Consider the following 23116-nt stretch of genomic DNA (forward strand, 5'->3'; position numbering starts at 1 on the left):
AAAATTACCACTGAGACTTTCGTTTTGTAAGGAGCCCTTCAGTTTAATAGATATCGTATACGCATCTTACTGGTACTACTCTTACTTATTCATTAGCGGTGATGCTGATTAGCTTCGCTTAAACGAGATTCAAAAGCATTGGCAATGTTAACAATATCATTGTTAACATAAAACTTTAGATTATTGCCGAACACATAGTCAATGTGACCCCATTCGGACAATTGATGAGGATGTCCCCGTGCGTTGGGCAAAGAATTGATGGTCAGCAGGACATCCTCCACGGCTGCCATACCATCGTTGTCGCTATAGTAAAAATCAACGGGGCTCAAAGGGTTTACTTCATTTAGCGGATAGTCTGGTGGATCTGAAGTGCCATAGATCGCGAGATTCTCTCTTTTTCCGAAGTCGTAGAGGGCGAATCGGCCGGAATCGATAAGTTGGGCATAATGCTTAATTTGTCGAGTTGAAATACCCGCTGCAGCAGTGGCCGCAATCGCCGGCAATAGTGTCTGGGAAAGATAACTGATATGGTATCGATATGATATGATTAGGGGATAGTGGACATCACAAACCGTATTTAAATGTTTTGAGGGACCGCCAGACATCAGAAAGGCAAAATTTCGGCATAATGTGTGTCTTATAAGAAGTACGCTGCACAGGGACGAAAATATTCTGCTCCAAAATGGAGTATTATACATCAACTCCATGTCGCTCAGCTTCAGGTAAAAATTCTTTATAATTTTGAATAGCTTTGATGGCATTTTTCCGCTGAAAGCAACCGGCCCGAGAAGATGGCTCGTCTTCACTTTGATATTATACTCAGGTCGCATCGAGAGCATCGCCAGAAAAGAAGTAGCTCCCTGCGAGTGGCCCACATAGTGGACAGCCGTTTGTCCAGTCATACTCAGTATAAAGTCGATCGTGGTGGTGGTGTCATATATTCCGATTTCGTGCCAGTCGAACCGCCAGAAATCCTTGTTATTAGGGCTAATGGTCAGGTGCTTACGTGAATAGGAGTTCCCCCGGCTGTTGATCAGCCAAACGTCATAGCCCTCGTCGGCCAGTAGGAATGGCAGACCTTGGTCTGGTCCGATAATCACCCAGTAGTCAGAGGAGCAAGTCAGGCCATGGACGAAAAGGACGGCGGGCTTCGGTCCCGACGTGCTGGGACGGCGAGGAGAGTTCGGAATCCGATAGAGGGCAAGTATGTAACCATCTTGGGTCACCGCCGTATGCTTCTCCACGGGATAGTTGTGCATCCTGATATAGTCGCCCTGGCAGCACAATGCAATCATAAGAATGAAATAGCCCCCAAGACACAGCACTCACCGTATCCTTCAGAGCGACTCCCCCCAATATGTTCACCACAAGAACTATCCACCTTAAGAGGATCTGTGCCATTATACGATTCGATTTCGCCGGGAAATAGTTCGATACTAAATCGATGCAGCGTTAAAATATATACGAGATCTTTTTTGGCATACATTTAAATAGCATTCAAATCAGATGAGATTCAGGTCTTAGTCACGGTTTTTGCGGCGTTTATGTAATCTAAATTTTTAATTTCCACGTGATGCGGAGAACATTAATCCTCGTCCTTCAAAACCATTTAATACCAAGTAACACTTGGAATATACAAATGTTTATAGGGACATGCGACAGGGGGGCATTCTTTATTCTGGTTTATGTGTGTTGCGTTTTTTTTTTTCTGATTTCAGGTGTGTAGAAGGGGGACTGGAAAATATTGAAAATAAACTTGCTCCATCCAAAAAGTATGCAACCAGTATGTATGTACACTCCCCGACACTTGAATACGAGACACTAAATCGTACTCTTCAGGCACTACTATTTCCGGCACAAGCCAAAGTAAACGGTGAACTTAATTTTCCTCAAATCTCTAATTTCAATCTCAAATTTCCGTTCTTAAAAAATGAGACACTTGAATACGATAATCATATAGAAAAATTTTTTATTTTGGATGTATCTTCTATATATCTTGGTACTACTGGTACTACTCTTACTTATTCATTAGCGGTGATGCTGATTAGCTTCGCTTAAACGAGATTCAAATGCATTGGCAATGTTAACAATATCATTGTTAACATAAAACTTTAGATTATTGCCGAACACATAGTCAATGTGGCCCCAGTCGGAAAATTGATGACGATGTCCCCGGGCGTTGGGCAAAGAATCGATGGTCAGCAGTACATCCTCCACGGATGCCATACCATCGTTTTCGCTATAGTAAAAATCAATGGGGCTCAAAGGGTTTACTTCATTTAGCGGATAGTCTGGTGGATCTGTGGTGCCATAGATGGCGAGATTGTCCCTTTTTCCGAAGTCGAAGAGGGCGAATCGTCCGGAATCGATAAGTTGGACATAATGCTTAATTTGTCGAGTTGAAATACCCGCTGAAGCAGTGGCCGCCATCGCCGGCAATAGTGTCTGGGAAAGATAACTGATATGGTATGATCGATATGATATGATTAGCGGACAGCACGAACCATATTTAAATGTCTTGAAGAACCGCCGGAAATCAGAAAGGCCACATTTCGGCATAATATGTGTCTTAGAAGGAGTACGGTGCACAGGGACGAAAATATTCTGCTCCAAAAGGGAGTATTATACTTCAACTCCATGTCGCCCAGCTGAAGGTAAAAGTTATTTATAGCTTTAAATAGCTTTGATGGCATTTTTCCGCTGAAAGCAACCGGCCCGAGAAGATGGCTCGTCTTCACTTTGATATTATACTCAGGTCGCATCGAGAGCATCGCCAGAAAAGAAGTAGCTCCCTGCGAGTGGCCCACATAGTGGACAGCCGTTTGTCCAGTCATACTCAGTATAAAGTCGATGGAGGTTGTGGTGTCATATATTCCGATTTCGTGCCAGTCGAACTGCCAGAAATCCTTGCTATTAGGGCTAATGGTCAGGTGCTTACGTGAATAGATGTTCCCCCGGCTGTTGATCAGCCAAACGTCATAGCCTTCGTCGGCCAGTAGGAATGGCAGACCTTGGTCTGGTCCGATAATCACCCAGTAGTCAGAGGAGCAAGTCATGCCATGGACGAAAAGGACGGCGGGCTTCGGTCCCGACGTGCTGGGACGGCGAGGAGAGTTCGGAATCCGATAGAGGGCAAGTATGTAACCATCTTGGGTCACCGCCGTATGCTTCTCCACGGGATAGTTGTGCATCCTGATATAGTCGCCCTGGCAGCACAATGCAATCATAAGAACGAAATAGCCAAGACACAGCACTCACCGTATCCTTCAGAGCGACTCCCCCCAATATGTTCACCACAAGAACTATCCACCTTAAGAGGATCTGTGCCATTATACGATTCGATTTCGCTGGGAAATAGTTCGATACTAAATCGATGCAGCGATAAAATATATACGAGTTTTTTTTTGGCATACATTTAAATAGCATTCAAATCAGATGAGATTCAGGTCTTAGTCACGGTTAGATTGAATAAACTCTCTGTAGATGACGTTTGCGGCGTTAACATAGTCAAAATTTTTAATTTCCACGTGATGCGGAGAACAATAATCCTGCGTCCTTCAAACCCATTTAATACCAAGTAACACTTGGAATGTACAAATGTTTAAAGGGACATGCGACAGGGGGGCATTCTTTATTCTGGCAGGGAAGGATGGGAAAATAAACTTGATCTATTTTGTCTTTCTGCTTGCTTGGACGTTGACATGCAATGTCTGCATCTTGCAAGAGGCGATACAATTACTGCACCGTCAAGTGGTCCCCGTCACATCCATCCAAAAAGTATGCAACCAGTATGTATGTACACTCGCCGACACTTGAATACGACACACTAAATCGTACACTTCAGGCACTACTATTTCCGGCACAAGCCAAAGAAAACGGTGTACCTAATTTTCCTCTATATTAGCATAAATTAAAAAAGAAATAGTAGTAATATTCATCAAAGTAGATTGAGGAAAACAGTTTAATTGAAATAACTCAAATTTCCGTTCTTCAAAAATGCGACACATGAATACGACAATCATACGACAAGGTCGCGACCGGACATCGAAAAAATTCTCAAAAAACAATTAGAGTGTCCTTATTATGAGAAAGAAATTTGGGGTATGGTAAGTCCTATTCAAAGGACGGAAAATCGAAAATAAAAACCTCGAAGGAAGTAGGTTAAACTAGGTGTGTTTTAAGTGAACAATAATGTTTTAAAGCTGAAAGTCCTGTCTAGTAGTAATGTTAAACCGAATATCTGAATTGAGTAATATGACTTCCGATCATGGACAGAGAACAATTAACCCATTGTTGACCATAACCCATAACCATAACCATACCCCAGTTCAGTGGAAAGATATCGTAGGGTTCTTTGATGAATCGTCAAGAAGAATTTACAACCAGAACTATTTGTCGCGTTTCCCTCAAGGTGTGCACCCAAATAAATAAAAGGGGCTTAGGTGGGCTAAGTTCGTTTTTTCATCGGTATATTTGCGGTATATTTTGAAATGTAGGCGGTATATTTTTGAGGTATATTTTATCGATAGGTCCAATAAGGACAACTGCTTGCAAGGACAACACAATTTTTTCTCCTTTTGTGCCTCCCAATTAGTGCAGTCTCGTCCCTATTCCAATTGGAGAACTCCTAAGAGCCGTTAGAGTCCCGAATCCAAAATGCATTGGTGGCGTCCCAGCGAATAGATGCCGCTGCAGTAGCCAGACAGTAGCCCACAGCCGAAAATGAACAATTTGGTAAGTGGGTGGTAGTGGTGGTGGCCGTTTGTGTATGTGTAGGCGTGTCTGTGTGGGGTTTCATGGTGTGCGGCCTGTGTATCAATTGTTGCAGGAGCACGTCAAGCACTTCTACCCAGAAAACTATAAATTGGATCTTTCGGAGACGATGAAGGCGGCACTATCCAAGGGTCCCGGCGTCGGGGGCGTGGCCAGTGGGTCATCGCACAGCGACATGCTGCCGCAGCCGAATGCCGGACTTCCCGGCGTGGGCTATGTGACCGAGAAGCTCTACATGCTGCTGCAGCTCTATTTGCAGAACAAGGGCTGGAACCCGAGCGCCGAGCTGCTGCAGTGCTTCAGCGATCTGAAGGACAACGCCATGCTGCCCAGTGCCGCCTATCTGCAGTAAGTGTACAAATGTTGTAAGTTTATATGAATACCCTCCACTGAATCAAGTTCGTCCTCTTCATTAATAGGGTCTTGGCCAATCGACTGACGCTAGACTCACAGGGTCGCCTGATTCTGCGCGATAATGGAAAGATTGTTCTGCCGTTTGAGCATTTCGCCAATGCGGTCATGCTAAAGCACATGTCCGGTCCCCACGGGCTTCATCTAAGTGTGGACGCCACAGTGCGGGCTGTAATCGAGTCCTACACGATTGGGCGGGATCAGTTCGGGATGGAAAAGGAGTTCATTATCGAGGTGGTCCAGTCGTGCCCCAGCCCCGCCTGCCGCTACTACAAGAACCATATGGGCATCTCACCCATGCCATTCATGGAGCAACAGTATCCTGGCGTGAATACGCCCGACTTTTTGCAACGACTCTCCCATCTGCCGCCCAGCAGTGCAGCCGGAGGAAATGCTGCAGCTGGCTCTGCTTCCAGCGCTGCCAGCAGCACCAGCTCAAGCAATGTGGAAATCGACTTATCCAAGTCGACGGGCTCCAAGGTGACACAGGTTCCAGTGCCGCCGCAACTCCAGCATCTGACCAAGCAGCAGCAGAACAGCATCCAGACGCAGCTCTCACAGATCAGTGCTGCCGCCGCACATCATCAACAGCAGCAACAGCAACAACAACAGCAGCAACAGCAGCAGCAGCAACAACAGCAACAACAACAGCAGCAGGCCCAGGCGCAGGCCAAGCACCAGCAACAGCTTACGGCGGCTCTGATACAGCAACAAAATCGAGTGCTCGCCCAGCAGAGCCTTGAGAAGCTAAGCAATTTGAGTCCGCTGGAGAAGCAGCGTGTGTTTGCTCAACTGGATCCTAAGCACTTTGATCCCATGGCCGTGGCCGCAGCAGCAGCCAATTTACAGATCCAGGGACTAATGCAATCGCAGGCAGTGGCCGCTGCCGTGGCCGCAAATCAGCAGCCGACTCCGGCCACCAGCACATCCACGTCCGGGGGCTCCGGTGTCAGTTCACAAACCCATCACCATCCAATGCCACCACCATCGCAGTCGCCGCACTCATCTTCATCGTCTTCCTCGCACTCGTCGCTGGATCAGCTATCACATAAGAATGCAGCAGATTCCTTGCGGTTAGTTTAGATTTTTGGCATTTATTAGTTCTTAGTGCGAGTTTTTCTCCTTGCAGCTCAAATCTTGATTCGATTGAGTCGAACAAAGATCTACTGGCCCTGCACAACGGGGCCTGGGCCACCAGTGATGCCAATCGCTTGGACCACATGGCTGTTGGCCAGGACAAGATTGTACGCATTTTTTCCGAACTTATGCGGAACATGTCTCGCATGAAGACCTACATACGTCCATCTATGTGCAAGCCCTACGGCAAGCAGAGCGAGAGTCTGCAGAAGAGTAAGTAAAGCGATAACCGGTTTATTCGTATTTGTATTCGTCTGCGATATTAGACACTGACTTTGCATTTGCAGCACTCATGGACACAATTCAGATTGTGCAAACGCTGCGCAACTGCTTGCCGGCTCCCCACATACCGGTCTCCTCCTGGAAGAGTGAGAGTGAGGGTAACTTGGGTGCAGGTGTTAGTGTCGGCGTTGGCGTCGCCGTTCCACAAGGACTAAATTTGAGCGCCGCCTTGGGTCTGCCATCGGGCAGATTGGACAACATGCACTAGGCGGGGATGGTAAGAGAGATTCTCTAAGATGAACCCAACAGAATGATATCATTTCATACACTTAACGCTCGAATTCTTCCAGAATGTCGAGAATACATAGTATTACATATACATAAACCCATTTATATGATAAGGATAGAGGTTCACCTTCATAGGCTTGACTCCAGTTTTCCTTTTAGCAATTATGTGCCATGTTCAACACAAGACTTGATTTCGTTTCAACACTTGACTGACATTTAGATGTGTATGAGTATATATTTCGACCCGATCCGGATGGGGATTATGGTTGGGTGCGGTGCCCATGCGCTGTACAAGGGGTCATCCTCGCATAATACCAGGTTGAGCCTTGTAGGGTGCATCGAAACAGCGGTTGGAACCGTTTTTTATGAATCTAAGTATCTTCTTTACTGACTTATTCCTCACCTCACTCTGTACTTCCCGATTTGGCATACAAAATTAACACGCAAAATGGAGAATTAGTTAAAAAATTGGCAAAACGTCTGTGATATTTAAATTATGTTGGCAAATGGAAAGAAAAACTAAATTTAACTTTTTTTTATATATTGTGTGCCCTTTGTTGTGACGATTTTACAATACTTACTTTGTGCAATACCTACTAAGCATCTATTCTTAACTATGTATTCCTGTGCAATTGACGACTTCTCACCCATATCAAAACCCAACTCGAATCTAACATGGCAGCATGCCCGCCCCCACGCTACATAATATTATACAAACGAGTATGTAGACGCATAAGATTTATATTATATTTTGCATTAGAAATACATACATATTTAGGTGTATCGCGGCTCATCGATTGAGAATGTTGAGTCTAGGAAGAGATGAGACAAAAGGAGTTGTGTTTAAATTTAAGAAGCAGAAGAAGATGTGAAGATATGAAGGGTTGTATTCCAGCTACACGCATACGTATAGTATAGGCTATTTAAATATACTTTATTCCGCCGTGCTCATCATTGAAATATCCGAATCGTAGCATGCAAACAGTATTAAACCCAATAAAAAGACACTTGCAAACCATAAGTATTTATCTAGCTAAAGTGAATGCATTTAGCATAACATAACATAATCGCTTGATGTTTATCTTCTGGACTTAAATAAACATTTTATTCTATAAACGAATATTTATTTTTAATTTACCGATGAAGAATCAGTAAAGTGGTTTAATACCATCTAAGCCATGTGGGTCATATAGCCGGCGTTTAGCATGGTTGGAAGGAATTCCCGTTATTTTCGTGTGGGTGGAGATGAAAGATTTGACGAGGGACTGCGGTTTCTCTTGGACTATACCTTGGGAAAAACTAATGGCAGTAGTTTTAGCTCCCCATTTTTTCGTACGAACCAAAAAATTATAAATAAATAACAAATTGGAAGAATAATAAGAAGTCTTTCCAACTTTGGACCCCCCAAGAAAACCGACGTGTTTCAGGAACGTTATAACCAAGATCAGGGTATATTTAAATCTATGATTCAAATCAGTAATCAAACTAAGAATAACTGGGCCGATTTGGATTAAGGGGAAGAATTTGCAAAGGATTTTACGAAAGAAAACTTTGTGATTTTTGTAAATTGTCATAGTGGCGCCATAGCAAAAGGAGGCAGGATTTTCTTGAATAAACAAAGTTTAATTTTAATATTTTTAAATAATACAATGACCATTTTGGTATTTTGTTGTAAGTTTTAGTGCCATTTTGGCATTTGGTATTTTCGCGTTCTCAGTTCACGGTCACACTGTCCGCACACTGAGCTGCGTTTTTCGTTGATAATTTTAAATTTATTTATTTAATTTATTGGTTTAAATCAGTGATCAATAATTTGTTTGCTGGCCAGCTTGGTCGCAGCACGTGGCCTCAGCCTATTACGCGCATTATCGGATATCGATATCTGCTGATGGTAATTGGAGAACGTTTTTTCCTATTTTATCTCCTCCTTTTCCCACTTCGTTTTGTGCTCTGCTCTTGCTGTGCTCTCTTTGTGCTCTTCCGCCAGCAGCAGCCAGCCCCAATGCCTATGCCAATAGTAAACTCTGTGCGTGAAAACATATAAAGACAAAGTAAATGCAACGATAAGCGGCGGCCGAAAATGCTATAGGCCATGTGTGCAATAAAGTAAATTGTTTCAGCTTCCAAAACACGAAAATGTTACCCAGACCAGACGCTCCCATTGCCGTGCCGAGCTGGCATATTTTGATACGCGACGCCGTCGACGTTGAGTTATGTCCCGGCTGCGGACTGTGCGCGAGGAATTTACAACAAAAACAAAATGAAAATTGTATTTAAATTGTATGAAACCAATTAGAAAATCGAGCTGGAGTAAATTTTTAACCAACGAAAATCATTTTGCCAACACATGAAAATGTTTTTCTTTGAAGGCCAACTCTAAATGACGTCACAATTGTAACAGAGTGCAACAGACGACAGACAACAATGACCGATGAGCATAAAAGTACCATTAACAGTAACAGCAGCAACAATTCCAACAACAATAGCAACGACAGCAGCAGCAACAACAACAACAGCAACAGCAACAACGAACGCATAATTGCAGAGGCGGCAGCACAGTTTCTACTCAAAAATGGTTTGAACGGCAGCTTTCCACTGCCCCCGCCCCTGCCCGCGAACCTGAGCACGAGCACGAGCACTAGCACGACAGCAGGCAGGACGCCGACGCCCTCCTCATCATTGTCATCATCATCATCAGCTCCAGCCTCGTCAAATGGCTTTTTGCCGCATGTCAGCACGCCCACAACAAAGACAACTAGAAGCAGTAACAGTCCAACAAGCAGCAGCAGCTCCTCAGCGATGGCGGCATCTGCTACGGTGGCAGCGACTAGCGCCCTCGTCGGCTCTGCTCCGAAGCCTGTCGATGTAATGGGTGGTGTGCTGGACTACAGTTCCTTAAGCAGTGTGCCGAGTGCCGCCACCGCCGCCGCATCCATGGCGCCCACAGGATCGTTGAAGAGCGGGAAGGGTGGCAGCAGCATGAGCAGCAGCTTTGATATGGGCAGGCATCCGATATCGACGCACAGCAACAACAGCACGGCCGGCTACGGCGGTCGTTTGCAGTTCTTTAAAGGCAAGTTTAAAACATAAACTTAAACCCATTTCCGTCAAGATAAAACAACAAACAACATCCATCTTCTGCGCAACAGATGGCAAATTCATATTGGAACTGGCACGTTCGAAGGACGGCGATAAGAGCGGATGGGTCTCTGTAACGCGCAAAACTTTTCGCCCCCCATCTGCGGCCACCTCGGCCACCGTGACCCCAACGTCTGCAGTGACGACAACGTATCCAAAGAACGAGAATTCCACATCTCTGAGCTGTAAGTGTTTGGCCTCCCCGTTTGGAATTTGACTTACAACTAAATATACCATGATGCGAGTGCATTTCTGAGCAAAATATTATTCGGTTTCTTGCAGTTTCGGATGACAATAGCTCGATACAATCATCGCCGTGGCAACGGGACCAGCCCTGGAAACAGTCCAGACCACGACGCGGCATATCCAAAGAACTGTCGCTCTATTACCATCGTCCCAGGCACAGTGTCCTTAGCAAGGCTGCCCTCCAGACAGCATTACGCAAGAGACGACGACCCCACGAGCCGATTGCCAATAGCGAAGATCTGCAGCCGATCTTCGAGTTGGTCAAGGCTGAAAATGGCGATGAGACACTAAAGGCCGAAGGCGGAGAAGCTGCAGAAGGCGACACTGCCACTGACACTGGCACTGGCGCTGCAGCAGAAGCTTCTGCAGAAACTGCAAATGAGATTAAACCAGAAACGATCAAAGTAGAAACGGAAGCAATGCCAGAAACGGAGTCGAACAAGGCCGAAATCAATGATAGCCGCGAGTCAAAAGAGGAAGCTTCTGTGCCGAATGCAGAGACGAAAGTAAATGCCGAGCCCACGATTGAGGCGACAGCACCGGCGACTGCGGAAAAGATGAACACGAGTGAGGACGAAGAGGCCATGTCGGTGACAGTTAATGAACCTCCCATACCGCCTTCGATCAGTACGAACGGCAGCACTGGCAGCGATCTGAATGGCGATCACAAGACGCCACGGGCAGACAACAGAAGACTTAAAAAGCCGAAACCCAGAGCCAAGCTCAACAGCATCATTCAGAAACTTATCGATGGGGTGCCAGCACGTCTAGAGCAATTGTCCAAGACACCAGCGTCGACAGCGGCGGCAGTCACGGCAGCAGAGCGCAGCGGTGGCGGAGCCATCGGAAATCTAAGTCACTCTCTGACGCACAAGGTGAGTTGCCCCCTATAATTGGACCAGAAAGAGCATTCCATTAACTGACAACTAACAATATCTTTTAGGTTTCGCCGCCAACGTCGGCCGCGGCAGTCAGCCGTCTAGTCGAGTACCATCATCAGCATGTCTCGCCCAGAAAGCGCATCCTGCGCGAGTTTGAGAAGGTGTCGCTGGAGGACAATGGTTGCGTGAACAATGGCAGCGGCAGCGGAGGCAGTAGCAGTGGAGGGGTCGGTGGCAAACGGAGTCGTGCCAAGGCTTCGGCACCGCCCAGCAAGTCAGCGCCCATGAATCTGGCACCGCCTCAAGGAAAGCCTAGCACTAGCACTAGCACACCCACTACATCGCCAGCACCGGCTGCGGCCTCGCAGCAGCCCACACGCCTGAACAGCTCCTACAGCATACACTCGCTCTTGGGCGGAAGCAGTGGCAGCTCCTCGTCGTCCTCCTCTTCATCTTCCAAGAAGACCATCGACCATCCGGCGGCCATCATCAGCAATGTGCATCACCAGCATTCGTTGTACGCCAATTCCGGAAACTATCCACGATCCCTCCTCAGCTCCCCCAAGTCGCCCGAAGTGAGCGGCAGCAATGGCGGTGGTGTCGGCGGTGGAAAGTCGCCCTCACATGCGGCCAGCAAGAAACGCTCTCCCCCGTACACGACTGGGTCGCCGCTGCCCGTGGACTATGGGCATTCCTTCTATAGAGATCATTATTCTGGAACAGGGGGTCGATCATCGACGTCGACTGGCACAGCCGTTTCGCCACACATTTCACACGGAGGAGTGGCGTCGCAAGATCTTTCACCGCCCCGTTCCACAACAGCTTCCCCCGCCACCACACCTCGCACCGTTCCCAAGAAGACTGCCTCGATACGCCGCGAGTTTGCCTCGCCAACGGCCAGCAGCAGCAGCTGTCCGTCGCCCGGTGACCGAAGTACATCGCCACCAGATCGGCGCCACCAGATGCATCTGCAGCGTAGTTCACCAGCCTCCGGCTCGCCCTTGCACTACTATATGTATCCACCGCCGCAGGTGAACGGCAATGGATCATCGGGCAGCCCGACGGTGCCTGTGTCATCGGGCAGCAGCGCAGCCGCTGCGGCGGCGGCTGCAGCAGCGGCTGCTGCCGCCTACATTCCCTCGGTGGTGTCGCCATCGCTTTACCATCCCTACATATCCACACTGGCGGCCCTGCGGCACAACCCGTTGTGGGTGCACCATTACCAGGCGGGAGCCTCGCCGCTAATGCCGCCGCATCCACAGGCCAGCAGCAGTTCGGCTGCAGCCGCGAGACTGTCACCTCCCTCGCCGTATCATCCGTTTGCCTATAATGGCGTCGGGGCAGCCGCTGTAGCGGCTGCTGCAGCTGCCGCCGCATTTGGACAGCCCGCCCCCAGTCCGCATACGCATCCGCATCCGCATACGCACCTGACACATCCCGCGGCACTAACACACCACACGCCTGCACACCTGGCCACGCCAAAACTGACTGATAGTAGTACCGATCTAATGTCTGCAGCGTCCAGTCATCGCACAGCCTCCACTTCGCCGACCAGCTCCAATGCATCCGTCTCCTCGGCGGCTGCCTCCGGCGCCGGCCCCTCCTCCTCCGCATTGTTTCATAATAGTAGCCTAAGGAATGAACAAAGTTCAGGTGAGTCTCCCCATCTAAGACTGACACTTGGACTGAGTCTGAGCTAATATTGTTTTGTATTCCTTCAGACTTACCACTGAATCTGTCGAAGCACTGAGACACACACACACACACACACAACCGCAACCACACACACACACACACGCCCCAGCTGCCCCAGTTGATGGGCGCAACCATCGAGTTAAGTACATTACCGCACTAGTAGCGCTTAAGATGACATTCAACTACACATACAATTATTTGATAAGCTCGCTGCTAATTTAGTTGTAACCGAATTGTTTTAGCCTAAGCCTAAATCTAGTTAGGTTCTCGATTAAGGCAGGAAATTCAAACGAAACGAAAGGAGAGCAGAACAGAAGAGTGGAATAGCGGAGAAGAAACGAAGAGATACAAGGAAATCAAAACAGACTCCAACAATGTTTCAACAAAAACTATTTATACAATCAGTTGAGAAATGGAACCCCTTCGATACACATATTTAATATGCAAAGGAATTTTATTCTCTGCCAACTTATAAGTAAAAACCATACAATTAACACATTTTTCTATAGGATGTATAAATTGCACGTCTTAAAGAATCTCAAACAAAAAGAGTTACGTTTTTTCATCAAAACATTTCCTTGAAACAGACTGAACCTGAATTTTTTTAGAAAAAAAAAGAAGAAAAACGATACAAAAATATAAAGTTATGGATTGCAGCATCCAACATTTAAAGTGTATTTTACAAAACCTAAAAGAACAGATTTTTATAAAAAGCGTGTGCCTTTAAAAAAGAAATATAAAGAGAACTAGGGATTATATAAAAACACGAAGAGCTAAACCACAGGACATCTGGGAACAGATGCTTTACAGGTGAATTGAATCCATTTTAGATATGATATCCCCCAAAGCGAGGTCCAAAGGGCAGAAGTTGACGAAGTGTTGTACAAAATAGACCGCATACGATTGTAGCTTGATGTTTGTAAACCCCACACGGGAATAACTTTTTGGATTGATTTTGGCTTTACTCCAGGATCAAGCCAAAGATTTTAATATTCCCAGAAACATTATTTTTGAAAAGGTTATACGAGTGGATCGACCTGTAGTTGGTGGTGAAACCCATATTATCTTTCGATCACAACCCGTTCTTTAATGTCCTTTAATGTACTTTATTTATGAGGCTTAAGCCTTAAACCTCATAATAATGATTCACATTACTATTTCCAACAGATTTGTATAGCTCTACTTAGTACAGCTCCTTGTCAATGGCAGCCCAATCAAAAGCAAATGAAAATGTACAAAAATTCACATATACAACAAAGGAAAGAAAATATTTACAAAAACTAAAAACTGAAAAATTAAAAATGTATCCTAAAAAGTAAAAAATTCAAGCCGAAATTCGTACAACTGAAACTGATACAAATAAACAACAAAAAGTACTATATTCCTAAACGCAAAAAAGACAAAAACGAACCGCGGTTTCTCATATTTTCTAAATTATTTATATAAATCAAATGACTATTTATATGTATGTACTGTACGTGTTTATGTGTAGGGAAATAATTTTAATTGTATATACAGTATTTTTACACAACAACAACAAAAATTTAAATCAAGAAAACAACCCATATATTTAATACACCTATTTTTATAAAGGATTTTAACAAAATGCTGTATATTTGATATATTGTATGTATATGTATACACAGAAAACGATTCCATTAGAGGTCAAGGCGAAAAAAAGTATCAAAATGTTGCACAATTTGCTGTTAACCTTTTACTAAACGAAAAACGAAAGCAAAAACAAAAACAAAACAAAACAAAAATATTAATTTCCATGAAAATTCCATACGGTTTCTACTACCTACTGATTAGCTAATAGCTAGGCGCCTAGGGACTATTACTATACTTTTACCTTTTTTTTGCATCGGTACTGTGTACGACGTTTTGTTTTATTTTATTGAATCCGTAGTGTAGTCGTAGACTTAACCATCAGTTTGATTAGAGCGCTGGCCGGCATTGATGGTCATCCACCAGTGAGCGGAGCGGCATAGCCCGACAGATCATAATGGGGAAAACAGCAAGCAAAAGGGTTTTAGATATACATATGTATTTAATATTACTGCATCCTCTTGATGCTGGAATGTGTGTAAAGTAAAACGGAAACAAAACTAGTTTTAAACAAATATATTTTATATAGGCATACATATACATATACTATATGTATGTATACATGCAACTGAAACTGAATACTTGATGTCAAATAAAAACCTATACTAAATGTGTGACAAGTAATTTATTCCAGTTTTCCCCTCAGTTTTATTCCGCAGAAGAAGCGGTCTCCTGAGATATCATCTTATGAAATTAAACTACTGTAGATGCTGTGAAACATTGGAACCAACCAACCATTGGAAACCCCTCCAGTGATTTGGCAAATAAGAGCCTCCTGTATGGCCTTTATAATCCTACTGGCCGGTGCGAAAGATCAATATATGGGCGAAGTGCAATAAGGTCTTGTAATAATCATCAAATGGCATTGATAATGGATGCTACCGGATGCTAGAATGGGCCTCCTGGCATCGACAACAGTTTTGACGTTTCTACTATGGATTATCAGGTTCCTTCCCTTCCGATTCGAGATAATATTCATCGGGTGTGGTGGTCAAGGTTCGCCGCTTGGATTTGGGTTTTTCCCTGTGAAAGTGCTCGCTTCGCCCCCAATCCCAGTGAAACACGATTGAGTTGTTGAGACGAATACAGATACATTCGTAGAAGCACATGGTGTACATACATATGTTATGTATTTATATATTTCTTGTTTCGATTACATTCTATACACTCGTTCAAATATATGTATGTGTAGAATTCGTTTCATTTAATTATAATTATCCAGCGATTTACAAAATACATTACAAGTACTAGTACATATACATATAAGACTATAACACTACGAAATGAACAGAAAAGAAACCAGGAAACACACACACAATAATTTCTGATTTAGTTTTTTGCTTGTTGCTGGAAAGGAAACAAATTATGGTACAGTACACAATATAAATCATCGTATTTTTGAGAGAGAAAACAAATTAAAGTTAATTTTTTAACTTATGGAGTAAATGTCGCTTAATTAGATACATAAGCATAATAGGATACATTCTTCTGCACGTGTGGGGGGTTGTACAGGTTTCGAAACAACAAAAACAATACAATAAGGTCCAAGGGGAGGGGTCATTGTTCAAATATCAAATATATATATTTAGGTAATCCAAGAGGCAGGACATTAAATTATATTGGAGCACTTGTGGCAGTGATTACATCAATAGTGTGACATATATGGGGGGCTGTGGGTTTTGTGGGGGCTTGTGGGTCGGCCTAACATAGTGAACACATACATATGTAGTTTTGAACTTGGTTTTATGCATTTTACGGATACCCACGCCCGTCTGTTGCGGAGCGTGTTACCAATGTAAATATAAGCAGAGAGGATTGGGAATGATCCCTCTGGGGCTTCTGTGGGGGTGAGATAGTGTTTTGGAACACACAACGATCGTGTGCTGCATTTTGTTGATGTCCGTTTACTGTTTGTTGTTCTTGGAGAAATTGTGCGAGGCCCAATTTAGAGAAGTTTTCCAGGAGTTGGCCAAAGCTTCGCTGAATTTCGCCCGGAAATGTTCGCGTGCTTTTTCCTCCGTATAGTCCAGCACCTGGAGATAAAGATCTATGAGGGATCTTCAATCGATTACCACGCGATTCGAACTTACCAAAGTGTCGCGTAGATAGTTCAAGTCCTTCTCGGAGGACAGTTCCGGCAGTCCTGTTGAAATCATCATCGAGAACAGCGATAAGATAAGGCAGCCGTGTTTGCGTAATGTTAAAAATGCCTGCAAAAAATTAAATAGAATGAAAACTACAGTCCTGCCGACTTCCGACTGATTGAAGTTGACATACGTGCTCGCACAATTCCTGAAAGTGACAAAACTCTTTCGCCTCGCGATCATTACAGCCCTTGTTGATGACGTACACAAAATCGTGGGTTAGCACAAACGGTACACGCTCACGACGCACACCAAACTTCTCCTTGAAGTGTCCCAAGATGTGTCCAAAGTCGATGTGAAAGAGCTGAGGATGGATCGCAAGGATTTAATTTTTGTACAAAATTTGTTCGATAAAGTGATTTACCTGTCCGTTCCTCTTGACCATTATGTTGTCGGAATGACGATCGGCCACGCCCAGTACATAGGTGGCCACACAGTAGCCGGCACAGCTAAGCGTGAACTCGTTGATGGCCTTGTTCAGCTTATCAGCGGGCTTGTTGTGCTCCTTGAGCCAACTGTACAGCGAGCCCTTCTTGAACGGCGACGTGGCCGAGAACATTCCCTTCTCCTTCTGTATGTTGGCAATCGTCTCCGCATGCCGCACCACCTCAATCATGCCCAGGCGCTGCTCCATGCTGATGCAGTTGTAGATGTTCATGCGAAAGTCCATGCTGAAAAGGGGAAAAAAACTGTCGAAAATGCCACAAGGAGTACTAAGTGTGATTCAAGTTTACCCGTCTCGTTTCCACAACTTGTCCATCACCCGCAGCATCTGCAGTGTGAGCATGTCCTGGCGCAGATCATCGCCATTTTTGAATATAATGTACACATCGTTCGAGTTCAGATCGGCATTCTCGAACACCACCCACAGCGGACGCATCTTACTGTCCATCACCTTGCACTGGTCAGGCGAGACGCCGCTACACCGAAAGCTGGGATTCAGTGGGTTCTGTATGTTCTGGAAGACGCCCGTGTTCCGCTGATCCCTCAGAAAGTCCTGCAGCATGGTTTTCACCTTTTCCTTGCTGCCCTTCTTGGCTAAAACAGAGACCTGCTTCAGTTTGTCGAGCACCTGCAGCTGTTTCCGCAGCGGCGCCACATGATGCTTACAGCCCTTGAGATAGACCTCCAGCAGGAGGCCGAACCGTGTCTGCATCGAAGGCGTTTGCATCTCGGATCGCAGATGCCAGAAGAAGTAGTGGCCGATGCGTTGATTGCGCAGCGCTCGCTCCAGCAGTAACACAACCAGATCACTCTCCAGATACGATTCGTGCTTGATGGCCTGCACCAGTTGGAGCAGGTACAATAGCAGATCATCATCCCTAATGGAAATGGGATTGTAGTAAAGTCTTATGGTGCTTACGGAGTCATTAAGTGTGCACTCACTTGAGAATTTGTAGACACTTGATGGCAAATCGACGAACGGCTGGATCTGGATATGCATAGTCCAGCAGTTCCAGTGATCGTTCAACCGAGATGAGCGGCCACCGCTTGAGGAGGTACCAGATGTCGGCCACATCGTCGCGCTCCTTCCAGTACACACAGTGCAAGAGGATCGGCAGCTGTTCTGGCAATTCGCGGAGGACATCATTCCTTAAAAAAGTCAATCACACACAGATTAGAATTTCAGATATTGAATGGTTTTACTGGTAGTTACCTGCGCTCCCAAATGGCATTGCGATCCTGGTCCACCATCTCATAGATCTTGTCCAGGCCGGTGTAGTTGGCCACCAACTCCTTGAGGTCTTTCAGTGGTTTCTCGGGCTCTGCCGGCTGCTGTTGCTTCTCGCGGAGGCTGGCCAGCGCTCGATCCGCTGCATATTGCAAGACAGTATTCTCGCAGGGATAGCGCACGGATTCGGCGCCACTGCTGTGGAATGTTACGTGCACCAGGGCGCACTCCTCCTTGCGCGGATTCGGTTCGATGGTGCCCAGCGGGTGGAACACCTCGTCCGACTGTATATCGTCCGCATATGTCCACGTGTACAGCACCTGTCGGCCAGTTCGCAAATGAGCCTTGTAGTCCAGAAGCGTTGTATTGACCCAGGCCAGGGGATTCTTGTTGTACGACACGTCCTTCTGGGCGTTGTCCTTGTTGTTGGATGACTTCTTGGAGCGCGACAATTTGGTCACCTCAAAGATGACGATGCACAATCGCGTCATCCGCGGGAGATTGCGCATCTGTATGTCAAAGTCCATGATCTGATCGTTGAAGAGGAACGTGTCCGAGCTGCCATTGGGCGCATCTATCGATCGCTGCGAGCACAGCTTGTGCTCGCCATGATACAGCCCCACATCAACGCCCACCCGGAACGCCCGTGTCTTGTCGTAGTTGACGTTGCTGATGCTGTGCAGCGTCAGCTGAAAGTAGTTGCCCAAATCCCACAGCGATGTGGGTGCCTTATGGAGCACCACGGACCGGTCCTTCTTGGGGGCTCGCTTCAGGCCCATGCTCTGCTCGTTGTGGTGATTGATGTACGACTCCATGCGGATCACCGACTGCAGCACCACATTGGGCACGGCCGAGTCCGAGAGTGCTTCTTGGATGTACAGGAACTGTATCAGCGGATGATCGCCGAACAGATACTCATCGCGGCCGCTCACTTTCAGTATATAGTCGCCGGCGCGATCGTTCATCTTCATCTGCGATCGGTTCATCTTCTGCAACGTGCTCTCGATCAGCGAGAACGGGGTGTCCTTCTCCATGACAGACAGCGTGAACGTGCTCTGATCGTTCTCGTTCTTTACGACTATCAGAAAAGCGGATGTTGGATGACGCTGACGTATTAGCTCGGGCATATCCACCGAGCCGGCCAGCCTCAGGGGATGCTCATAGAGGAGACGCTGCTGCCACGTGAACTGGGAACGCTCCACCTCGATGCTCTCGCAGAGATCTGTCATGCTGCGTCGAAAGTCGTCGATCTCGGGCGTGCCTTGGGTTCGGTGATGGTCGAATGAGTTGCCAATCATGCCGCTGACCATCTTCGTTAGTTCGTAGTCGCTGGAGAAGCTGGTGGCATCGGTGCGGTCGCCCAGGCTGAGTAGACCAAAGTGGGGCTGCACCTCGCACAGGCGCTTCGTCTCGTCCGTGTAGGGTTCGATGTTGAACACAGAGATTCCGTAGAACTGATAGTCGCACGCATCCTTGATCATATAGCCCAGGCAGTTCTGTTTCGCCATCTTGACGACCTCCACCTTGATTTCCCGTATCGTGGTCGACGAGGGGGCCTTCATCATCAGCAGGGTGCCATTCGGGATCATGCATATGAGATCGACATAGTCGGGCGGATCGTTCTTCCACAGATTGATAGAGAATCTCATGTCGGATGGGGCGTACTCGGTCGGGGGCATGTCGCAGCCTGGGTACGTGAGGTCTGCATAGGACGCTTGCCGGTTGTCCAGCAAACAGGCAGCATAATTGTGGGAAACGGAGGCGGTGCGGTTCATCGTTGCTCCGATCTCAACCAGGTGCATACCACTGGTCTTACTGGTTTACTTGTCGTCTCTGCGTCCCTTTGGGGCTTGTTGTCTATTTCGTTGTTGCATGCAATTGTTAGTATTTGTTTTTCGTTCTTGTCGTTATCACCAGGCTCGGCGCGTTGTTGTTTTCAAAGTTTTCCATTTAAATCAGCGCCGCAATCTCATTGTTAGTCATGCCGATCTCTCTGTGAATAATAAATCAGAAGGTGGCGCCCGGGTTATTGAAAAGCAGACGGAGACATATGTATTGAGTGGCAGGGAGGATTGGCAGTGTTCGATTACGGAAATTACCCGCCCGCCGGTTAGATAGGCGCCAGAAGCAGCCCCGTAATAAATGTTGTGGTTCCGTTGCACTGAGATCCGGAAACATTTGGTCGTATCTGCCCGCTTTTTACAGCCATTCGGATTATCACTTGGATCTATTTTTATGGGGCACATTAAATTTGAAACAAATTCGGGGCATAACTATGCATCCAAAATTAAAACTTCTTCCGAACTAAAAGAAAAGCGTTGACTTTATATTTAGTATGAATCACACACACCCATACGCCAGCGGGAGGGGTGGTGCGGCGGCGGCGGCGACCTTAAACACAAAAACAAGAATAAACCATGATGGCCATGCGAATGGTGAAGATTTAATACTCTTTTTGCCGAATTGCAGAGAATATGCCAATGCGGCTTTTTGTGGACTTGAAGGAATTTTATTTCCCAAGAAATAATAGTCAATTTCCAGTGGAAACAGTTTTCAAGTGCACCAAATATTCCATCTGGCCTTGGTTTCGCCCTCACATTTCAAATTCCATCACAGAACAGGTGTATCGAGAGCTCGCGGAAAGGGCATTCTACAGTTACGCGGCACCGATGTCTCATCTCTAAGTCGGGATGCCACAAAAAAACACACACACACAAAAACGCATATGCAAAGGTCCGTGGAAAAGGAAATTACAGCCACCAAAAGAAAAGCAAACGAAACGCCAGAGAATCCAGCACCGCCCTTATTTTCCCCGCCACCCAGTCAAGCAGATCGTTGTTTTTAAAGAGTCATTTGTTTTCTTTTATGCTATCTCCCACTTTATCACATTTTCTTATTTTTATTTTTGGGTGTGAGCTGCTCTATTGTTGCCCATTTACTTGTATTCCGGCACCGGCACTCACTCATAACCACGACTCCGTATACTCGCAACGAGGTGTATATGACGCACGCAATATTTTTAAAAAATCAGATACAAAAAAATTATTTAATTGTTTTTATTTTGTATTGAAACAGTGTGACCGCGGATTTATCGATAAGATATACCTCAAAAATATACCAAAATATACGGTCTCATTTTAAAAATATACCGTGAATATACTGACGAATTGAAGTTCTTTTTACATATTCCTCGTTTTTTATCTTCCGTGGAATATTACTATATATATAGCACATTTAGCCATGCCCACTAAATTTTCTACGATTGATGAATCAATTTTCTACAAGATTGGATAGTTTTTAATCCTTGCTTTTATTGCATTTTGCATAAAAAGAGGTTTAAACAAAATAGTTCAACAAAAAAAACAGTCGCAGTGTTGCTGGTATTTGAAGACATGATGCGTGTATAGGCCTTTGTGCACCCTATTTCGTTAATTTTATATAAAGATCAAACGTAATTTATTAAGACCTTTTCTCAAATTGATATTCTTTAGACATATTCAAGTACCTTATTAGTATCTTGTATATATTTATGTCGATCCTGATACCTACTGAGCCTTGGAAGACAAACACATTCACAATTATATAACATCCATTTCCCCCAGGGTATGTGTGCATGGAATGGGACTCATTGTTGTGAACCGGTTATTACGACTAATTCTTGGTTAATTTTTCTTCCGTCGAATATTCCCAGCTATATAGATCTCTTATTTTTGCCCAGACAATTTTATATGATTGCTGAATCAATTTTGATTAGGATTAACTACTTTTAAGTACTCGAAAATCTTTTATTTTGACAAAAACACGATTTCAACAAAAATGTTCAATGTCGCAGGTTGTGACGTCAATGTTGCTGGTATTTGCAGACTCTTTGTTGTCAACCAGGGTATGGGCGTTTGTATACCCTATTTCGTGAATATTATATAAAGATACTGTTTTCCAAGCTGCTTTCAAATGTAATTAGTAAAGACCTTGTTTTAGATTGCATTTTTTTGGTCTATTCATGCATTTGATTAGGTGTTTGTATATAAAACCTGATCCCTGTAGCGATTCTTTGTCTCTGTAAGAAGACCACTAATTGGAAAATATCGTTTAAAATAGATACTGACTAGTTTCTGCATTATATAGAGCATAGGATGACACACATTTCCGCAATTCTATATCATCCACTTCCCCCAGGGTATGAGTGCATGGAATTAGCAACATGTTTGTGTATGGAATGAGACTCATTGTTGCAAAAACGAAACTGTGGCGAATCGGGTATTGCCTATATTTCAAGCTATAGATGCCCACTTAGCTCTATCCCATAGATAAATGCATTTTCTACAAGATTGCTTCTTTTAATTACCTTAATGTATTTTATTTTGACTTAAATACGGTTTTCAAGTAAATGTTGCCGCAACAGTGTGTATGGAATGTGCAACATTGTTTATGGAACGAGACTCACTGTTGCTAAAGCGAACTGCGGCGAACTGCGGCGAAATCAAATTCGATTAAAAAAAACGACCAATTCTTTATTCCGTTGAATAATACTATCTATATGGAACATTTAGCCATGCCCACTCAATTTTGTACGATTGATGAATCAATTCTATACATGATTGGTCTATTCCAAATACTTGCTTTTACTGGATTTTTATATAACATTGAAAATGAATTTAATAAATGACAAAAATACCATTTAGCACTAAAAAATACCACATGGGAGCGCGGCGAAAACCAGTTTCTACAGTATGACCCTCAGAACAGCACCGAAATATACGGTCTCATTTGAAAAATATGTGTGAATAACAGTCACATGCGCTTAACAGCACATTTACTGTTTTTATCGAAAATCAATGTTAATTGCAGTAGAGCTGCCAGATCTGAACCAAACATCGATGTTCTCCCACCACTAGTAAAAA

The 23116-nt window shown here is 45.0% G+C and overlaps 5 protein-coding genes across 10 annotated transcripts; 2 read left to right on the forward strand and 3 right to left on the reverse strand.

Moving 5' to 3' along the window:
• Positions 1 to 17: 17 nt before the first annotated feature.
• Positions 18 to 1421, reverse strand: LOC113567345 (lipase 3-like). The gene is made up of 3 exons (XM_026994865.1): positions 1330 to 1421; positions 573 to 1274; positions 18 to 509 (listed from the first exon to the last, which is right to left on the reverse strand). The coding sequence occupies exons 1-3, from the start codon at positions 1399 to 1401 to the stop codon at positions 93 to 95; spliced, it is 1191 nt and encodes a 396-aa protein (XP_026850666.1). The 5' UTR covers positions 1402 to 1421; the 3' UTR covers positions 18 to 92.
• A 523-nt stretch (positions 1422 to 1944) lies between these two features.
• On the reverse strand, positions 1945 to 3339 carry LOC113567371 (lipase 3-like). Its single transcript, XM_026994984.1, has 3 exons — positions 3259 to 3339; positions 2505 to 3206; positions 1945 to 2445 (listed from the first exon to the last, which is right to left on the reverse strand). The coding sequence occupies exons 1-3, from the start codon at positions 3328 to 3330 to the stop codon at positions 2029 to 2031; spliced, it is 1191 nt and encodes a 396-aa protein (XP_026850785.1). The 5' UTR covers positions 3331 to 3339; the 3' UTR covers positions 1945 to 2028.
• A 1223-nt stretch (positions 3340 to 4562) lies between these two features.
• LOC113566132 (ras guanine nucleotide exchange factor B) lies at positions 4563 to 7852 on the forward strand. 3 transcript variants are annotated; one of them, XM_026990405.1, is made up of 6 exons: positions 4563 to 4734; positions 4829 to 5121; positions 5193 to 6257; positions 6314 to 6534; positions 6609 to 6820; positions 6894 to 7852. In XM_026990405.1, the coding sequence occupies exons 1-5, from the start codon at positions 4723 to 4725 to the stop codon at positions 6809 to 6811; spliced, it is 1794 nt and encodes a 597-aa protein (XP_026846206.1). In that variant the 5' UTR covers positions 4563 to 4722; the 3' UTR covers positions 6812 to 6820; positions 6894 to 7852. The 3 variants fall into 3 exon arrangements, with proteins under 3 accessions (XP_026846206.1, XP_026846210.1, XP_026846201.1); XM_026990409.1 differs by having other exon boundaries at positions 6991 to 7852; XM_026990400.1 differs by having other exon boundaries at positions 6609 to 7852.
• Positions 7853 to 8611: 759 nt separating this feature from the next.
• LOC6598690 (protein hairless) lies at positions 8612 to 12866 on the forward strand. 3 transcript variants are annotated; one of them, XM_026984420.1, is made up of 7 exons: positions 8612 to 8722; positions 8952 to 9111; positions 9201 to 9904; positions 9981 to 10154; positions 10252 to 11090; positions 11159 to 12749; positions 12818 to 12866. In XM_026984420.1, exons 2-7 carry the CDS (start codon positions 9092 to 9094, stop codon positions 12844 to 12846), a joined length of 3357 nt encoding a protein of 1118 aa, XP_026840221.1. In that variant the 5' UTR covers positions 8612 to 8722; positions 8952 to 9091; the 3' UTR covers positions 12847 to 12866. The 3 variants fall into 3 exon arrangements, with proteins under 3 accessions (XP_026840221.1, XP_002023944.1, XP_026840220.1); XM_002023908.2 differs by lacking the exon at positions 8952 to 9111; XM_026984419.1 differs by lacking the exon at positions 8612 to 8722 and having other exon boundaries at positions 8741 to 9111.
• A 3090-nt stretch (positions 12867 to 15956) lies between these two features.
• Positions 15957 to 21235, reverse strand: LOC6598691 (phosphatidylinositol 4,5-bisphosphate 3-kinase catalytic subunit delta isoform). Of its 2 annotated transcripts, XM_026984422.1 has the most exons (8): positions 21179 to 21235; positions 18201 to 20208; positions 17930 to 18136; positions 17278 to 17865; positions 16908 to 17214; positions 16677 to 16847; positions 16490 to 16609; positions 15957 to 16432 (listed from the first exon to the last, which is right to left on the reverse strand). In XM_026984422.1, exons 2-8 carry the CDS (start codon positions 20015 to 20017, stop codon positions 16304 to 16306), a joined length of 3339 nt encoding a protein of 1112 aa, XP_026840223.1. In that variant the 5' UTR covers positions 20018 to 20208; positions 21179 to 21235; the 3' UTR covers positions 15957 to 16303. The 2 variants fall into 2 exon arrangements, with proteins under 2 accessions (XP_026840223.1, XP_002023945.2); XM_002023909.2 differs by lacking the exon at positions 21179 to 21235 and having other exon boundaries at positions 18201 to 20603.
• Between the last annotated feature and the right edge of the window lie 1881 nt (positions 21236 to 23116).

This window comes from Drosophila persimilis, unplaced genomic scaffold, assembly GCF_003286085.1.
Source record: "Drosophila persimilis strain 14011-0111.01,24,50 unplaced genomic scaffold, DperRS2 tig00000000-arrow-pilon, whole genome shotgun sequence".
Classification (NCBI taxonomy): Eukaryota; Metazoa; Arthropoda; class Insecta; order Diptera; family Drosophilidae; genus Drosophila; species Drosophila persimilis.

What these genes read in the sequence shown, in the direction of transcription:
- LOC113567345 (XM_026994865.1), bottom strand. Translation starts at nt 1,401, where the DNA reads ATGGCACAGATCCTCTTAAGGTGGATAGTTCTTGTGGTGAACATATTG. An exon ending in GAGTCGCTCTGAAGGATACG is followed by an intron (nt 1,275 to 1,329) that starts GTGAGTGCTGTG and finishes TTGTGCTGCCAG; the next exon opens with GGCGACTATATCAGGATGCA. An exon ending in CCTCAAAACATTTAAATACG is followed by an intron (nt 510 to 572) that starts GTTTGTGATGTC and finishes TATCTTTCCCAG; the next exon opens with ACACTATTGCCGGCGATTGC.
- LOC113567371 (XM_026994984.1), bottom strand. Translation starts at nt 3,330, where the DNA reads ATGGCACAGATCCTCTTAAGGTGGATAGTTCTTGTGGTGAACATATTG. An exon ending in GAGTCGCTCTGAAGGATACG is followed by an intron (nt 3,207 to 3,258) that starts GTGAGTGCTGTG and finishes TTGTGCTGCCAG; the next exon opens with GGCGACTATATCAGGATGCA. An exon ending in CTTCAAGACATTTAAATATG is followed by an intron (nt 2,446 to 2,504) that starts GTTCGTGCTGTC and finishes TATCTTTCCCAG; the next exon opens with ACACTATTGCCGGCGATGGC.
- LOC113566132 (XM_026990400.1), top strand. An exon ending in CCCAGTGCCGCCTATCTGCA is followed by an intron (nt 5,122 to 5,192) that starts GTAAGTGTACAA and finishes CTTCATTAATAG; the next exon opens with GGTCTTGGCCAATCGACTGA. An exon ending in GAGCGAGAGTCTGCAGAAGA is followed by an intron (nt 6,535 to 6,608) that starts GTAAGTAAAGCG and finishes TTGCATTTGCAG; the next exon opens with CACTCATGGACACAATTCAG.
- LOC6598690 (XM_026984420.1), top strand. Translation starts at nt 9,092, where the DNA reads ATGAAAATTGTATTTAAATT. An exon ending in GTCACTCTCTGACGCACAAG is followed by an intron (nt 11,091 to 11,158) that starts GTGAGTTGCCCC and finishes AATATCTTTTAG; the next exon opens with GTTTCGCCGCCAACGTCGGC. An exon ending in AAGGAATGAACAAAGTTCAG is followed by an intron (nt 12,750 to 12,817) that starts GTGAGTCTCCCC and finishes GTATTCCTTCAG; the next exon opens with ACTTACCACTGAATCTGTCG.
- LOC6598691 (XM_026984422.1), bottom strand. Translation starts at nt 20,017, where the DNA reads ATGCACCTGGTTGAGATCGGAGCAACGATGAACCGCACCGCCTCCGTT. An exon ending in AAGTGTCTACAAATTCTCAA is followed by an intron (nt 17,866 to 17,929) that starts GTGAGTGCACAC and finishes CATTTCCATTAG; the next exon opens with GGATGATGATCTGCTATTGT. An exon ending in ACTATCTACGCGACACTTTG is followed by an intron (nt 16,433 to 16,489) that starts GTAAGTTCGAAT and finishes CTTTATCTCCAG; the next exon opens with GTGCTGGACTATACGGAGGA.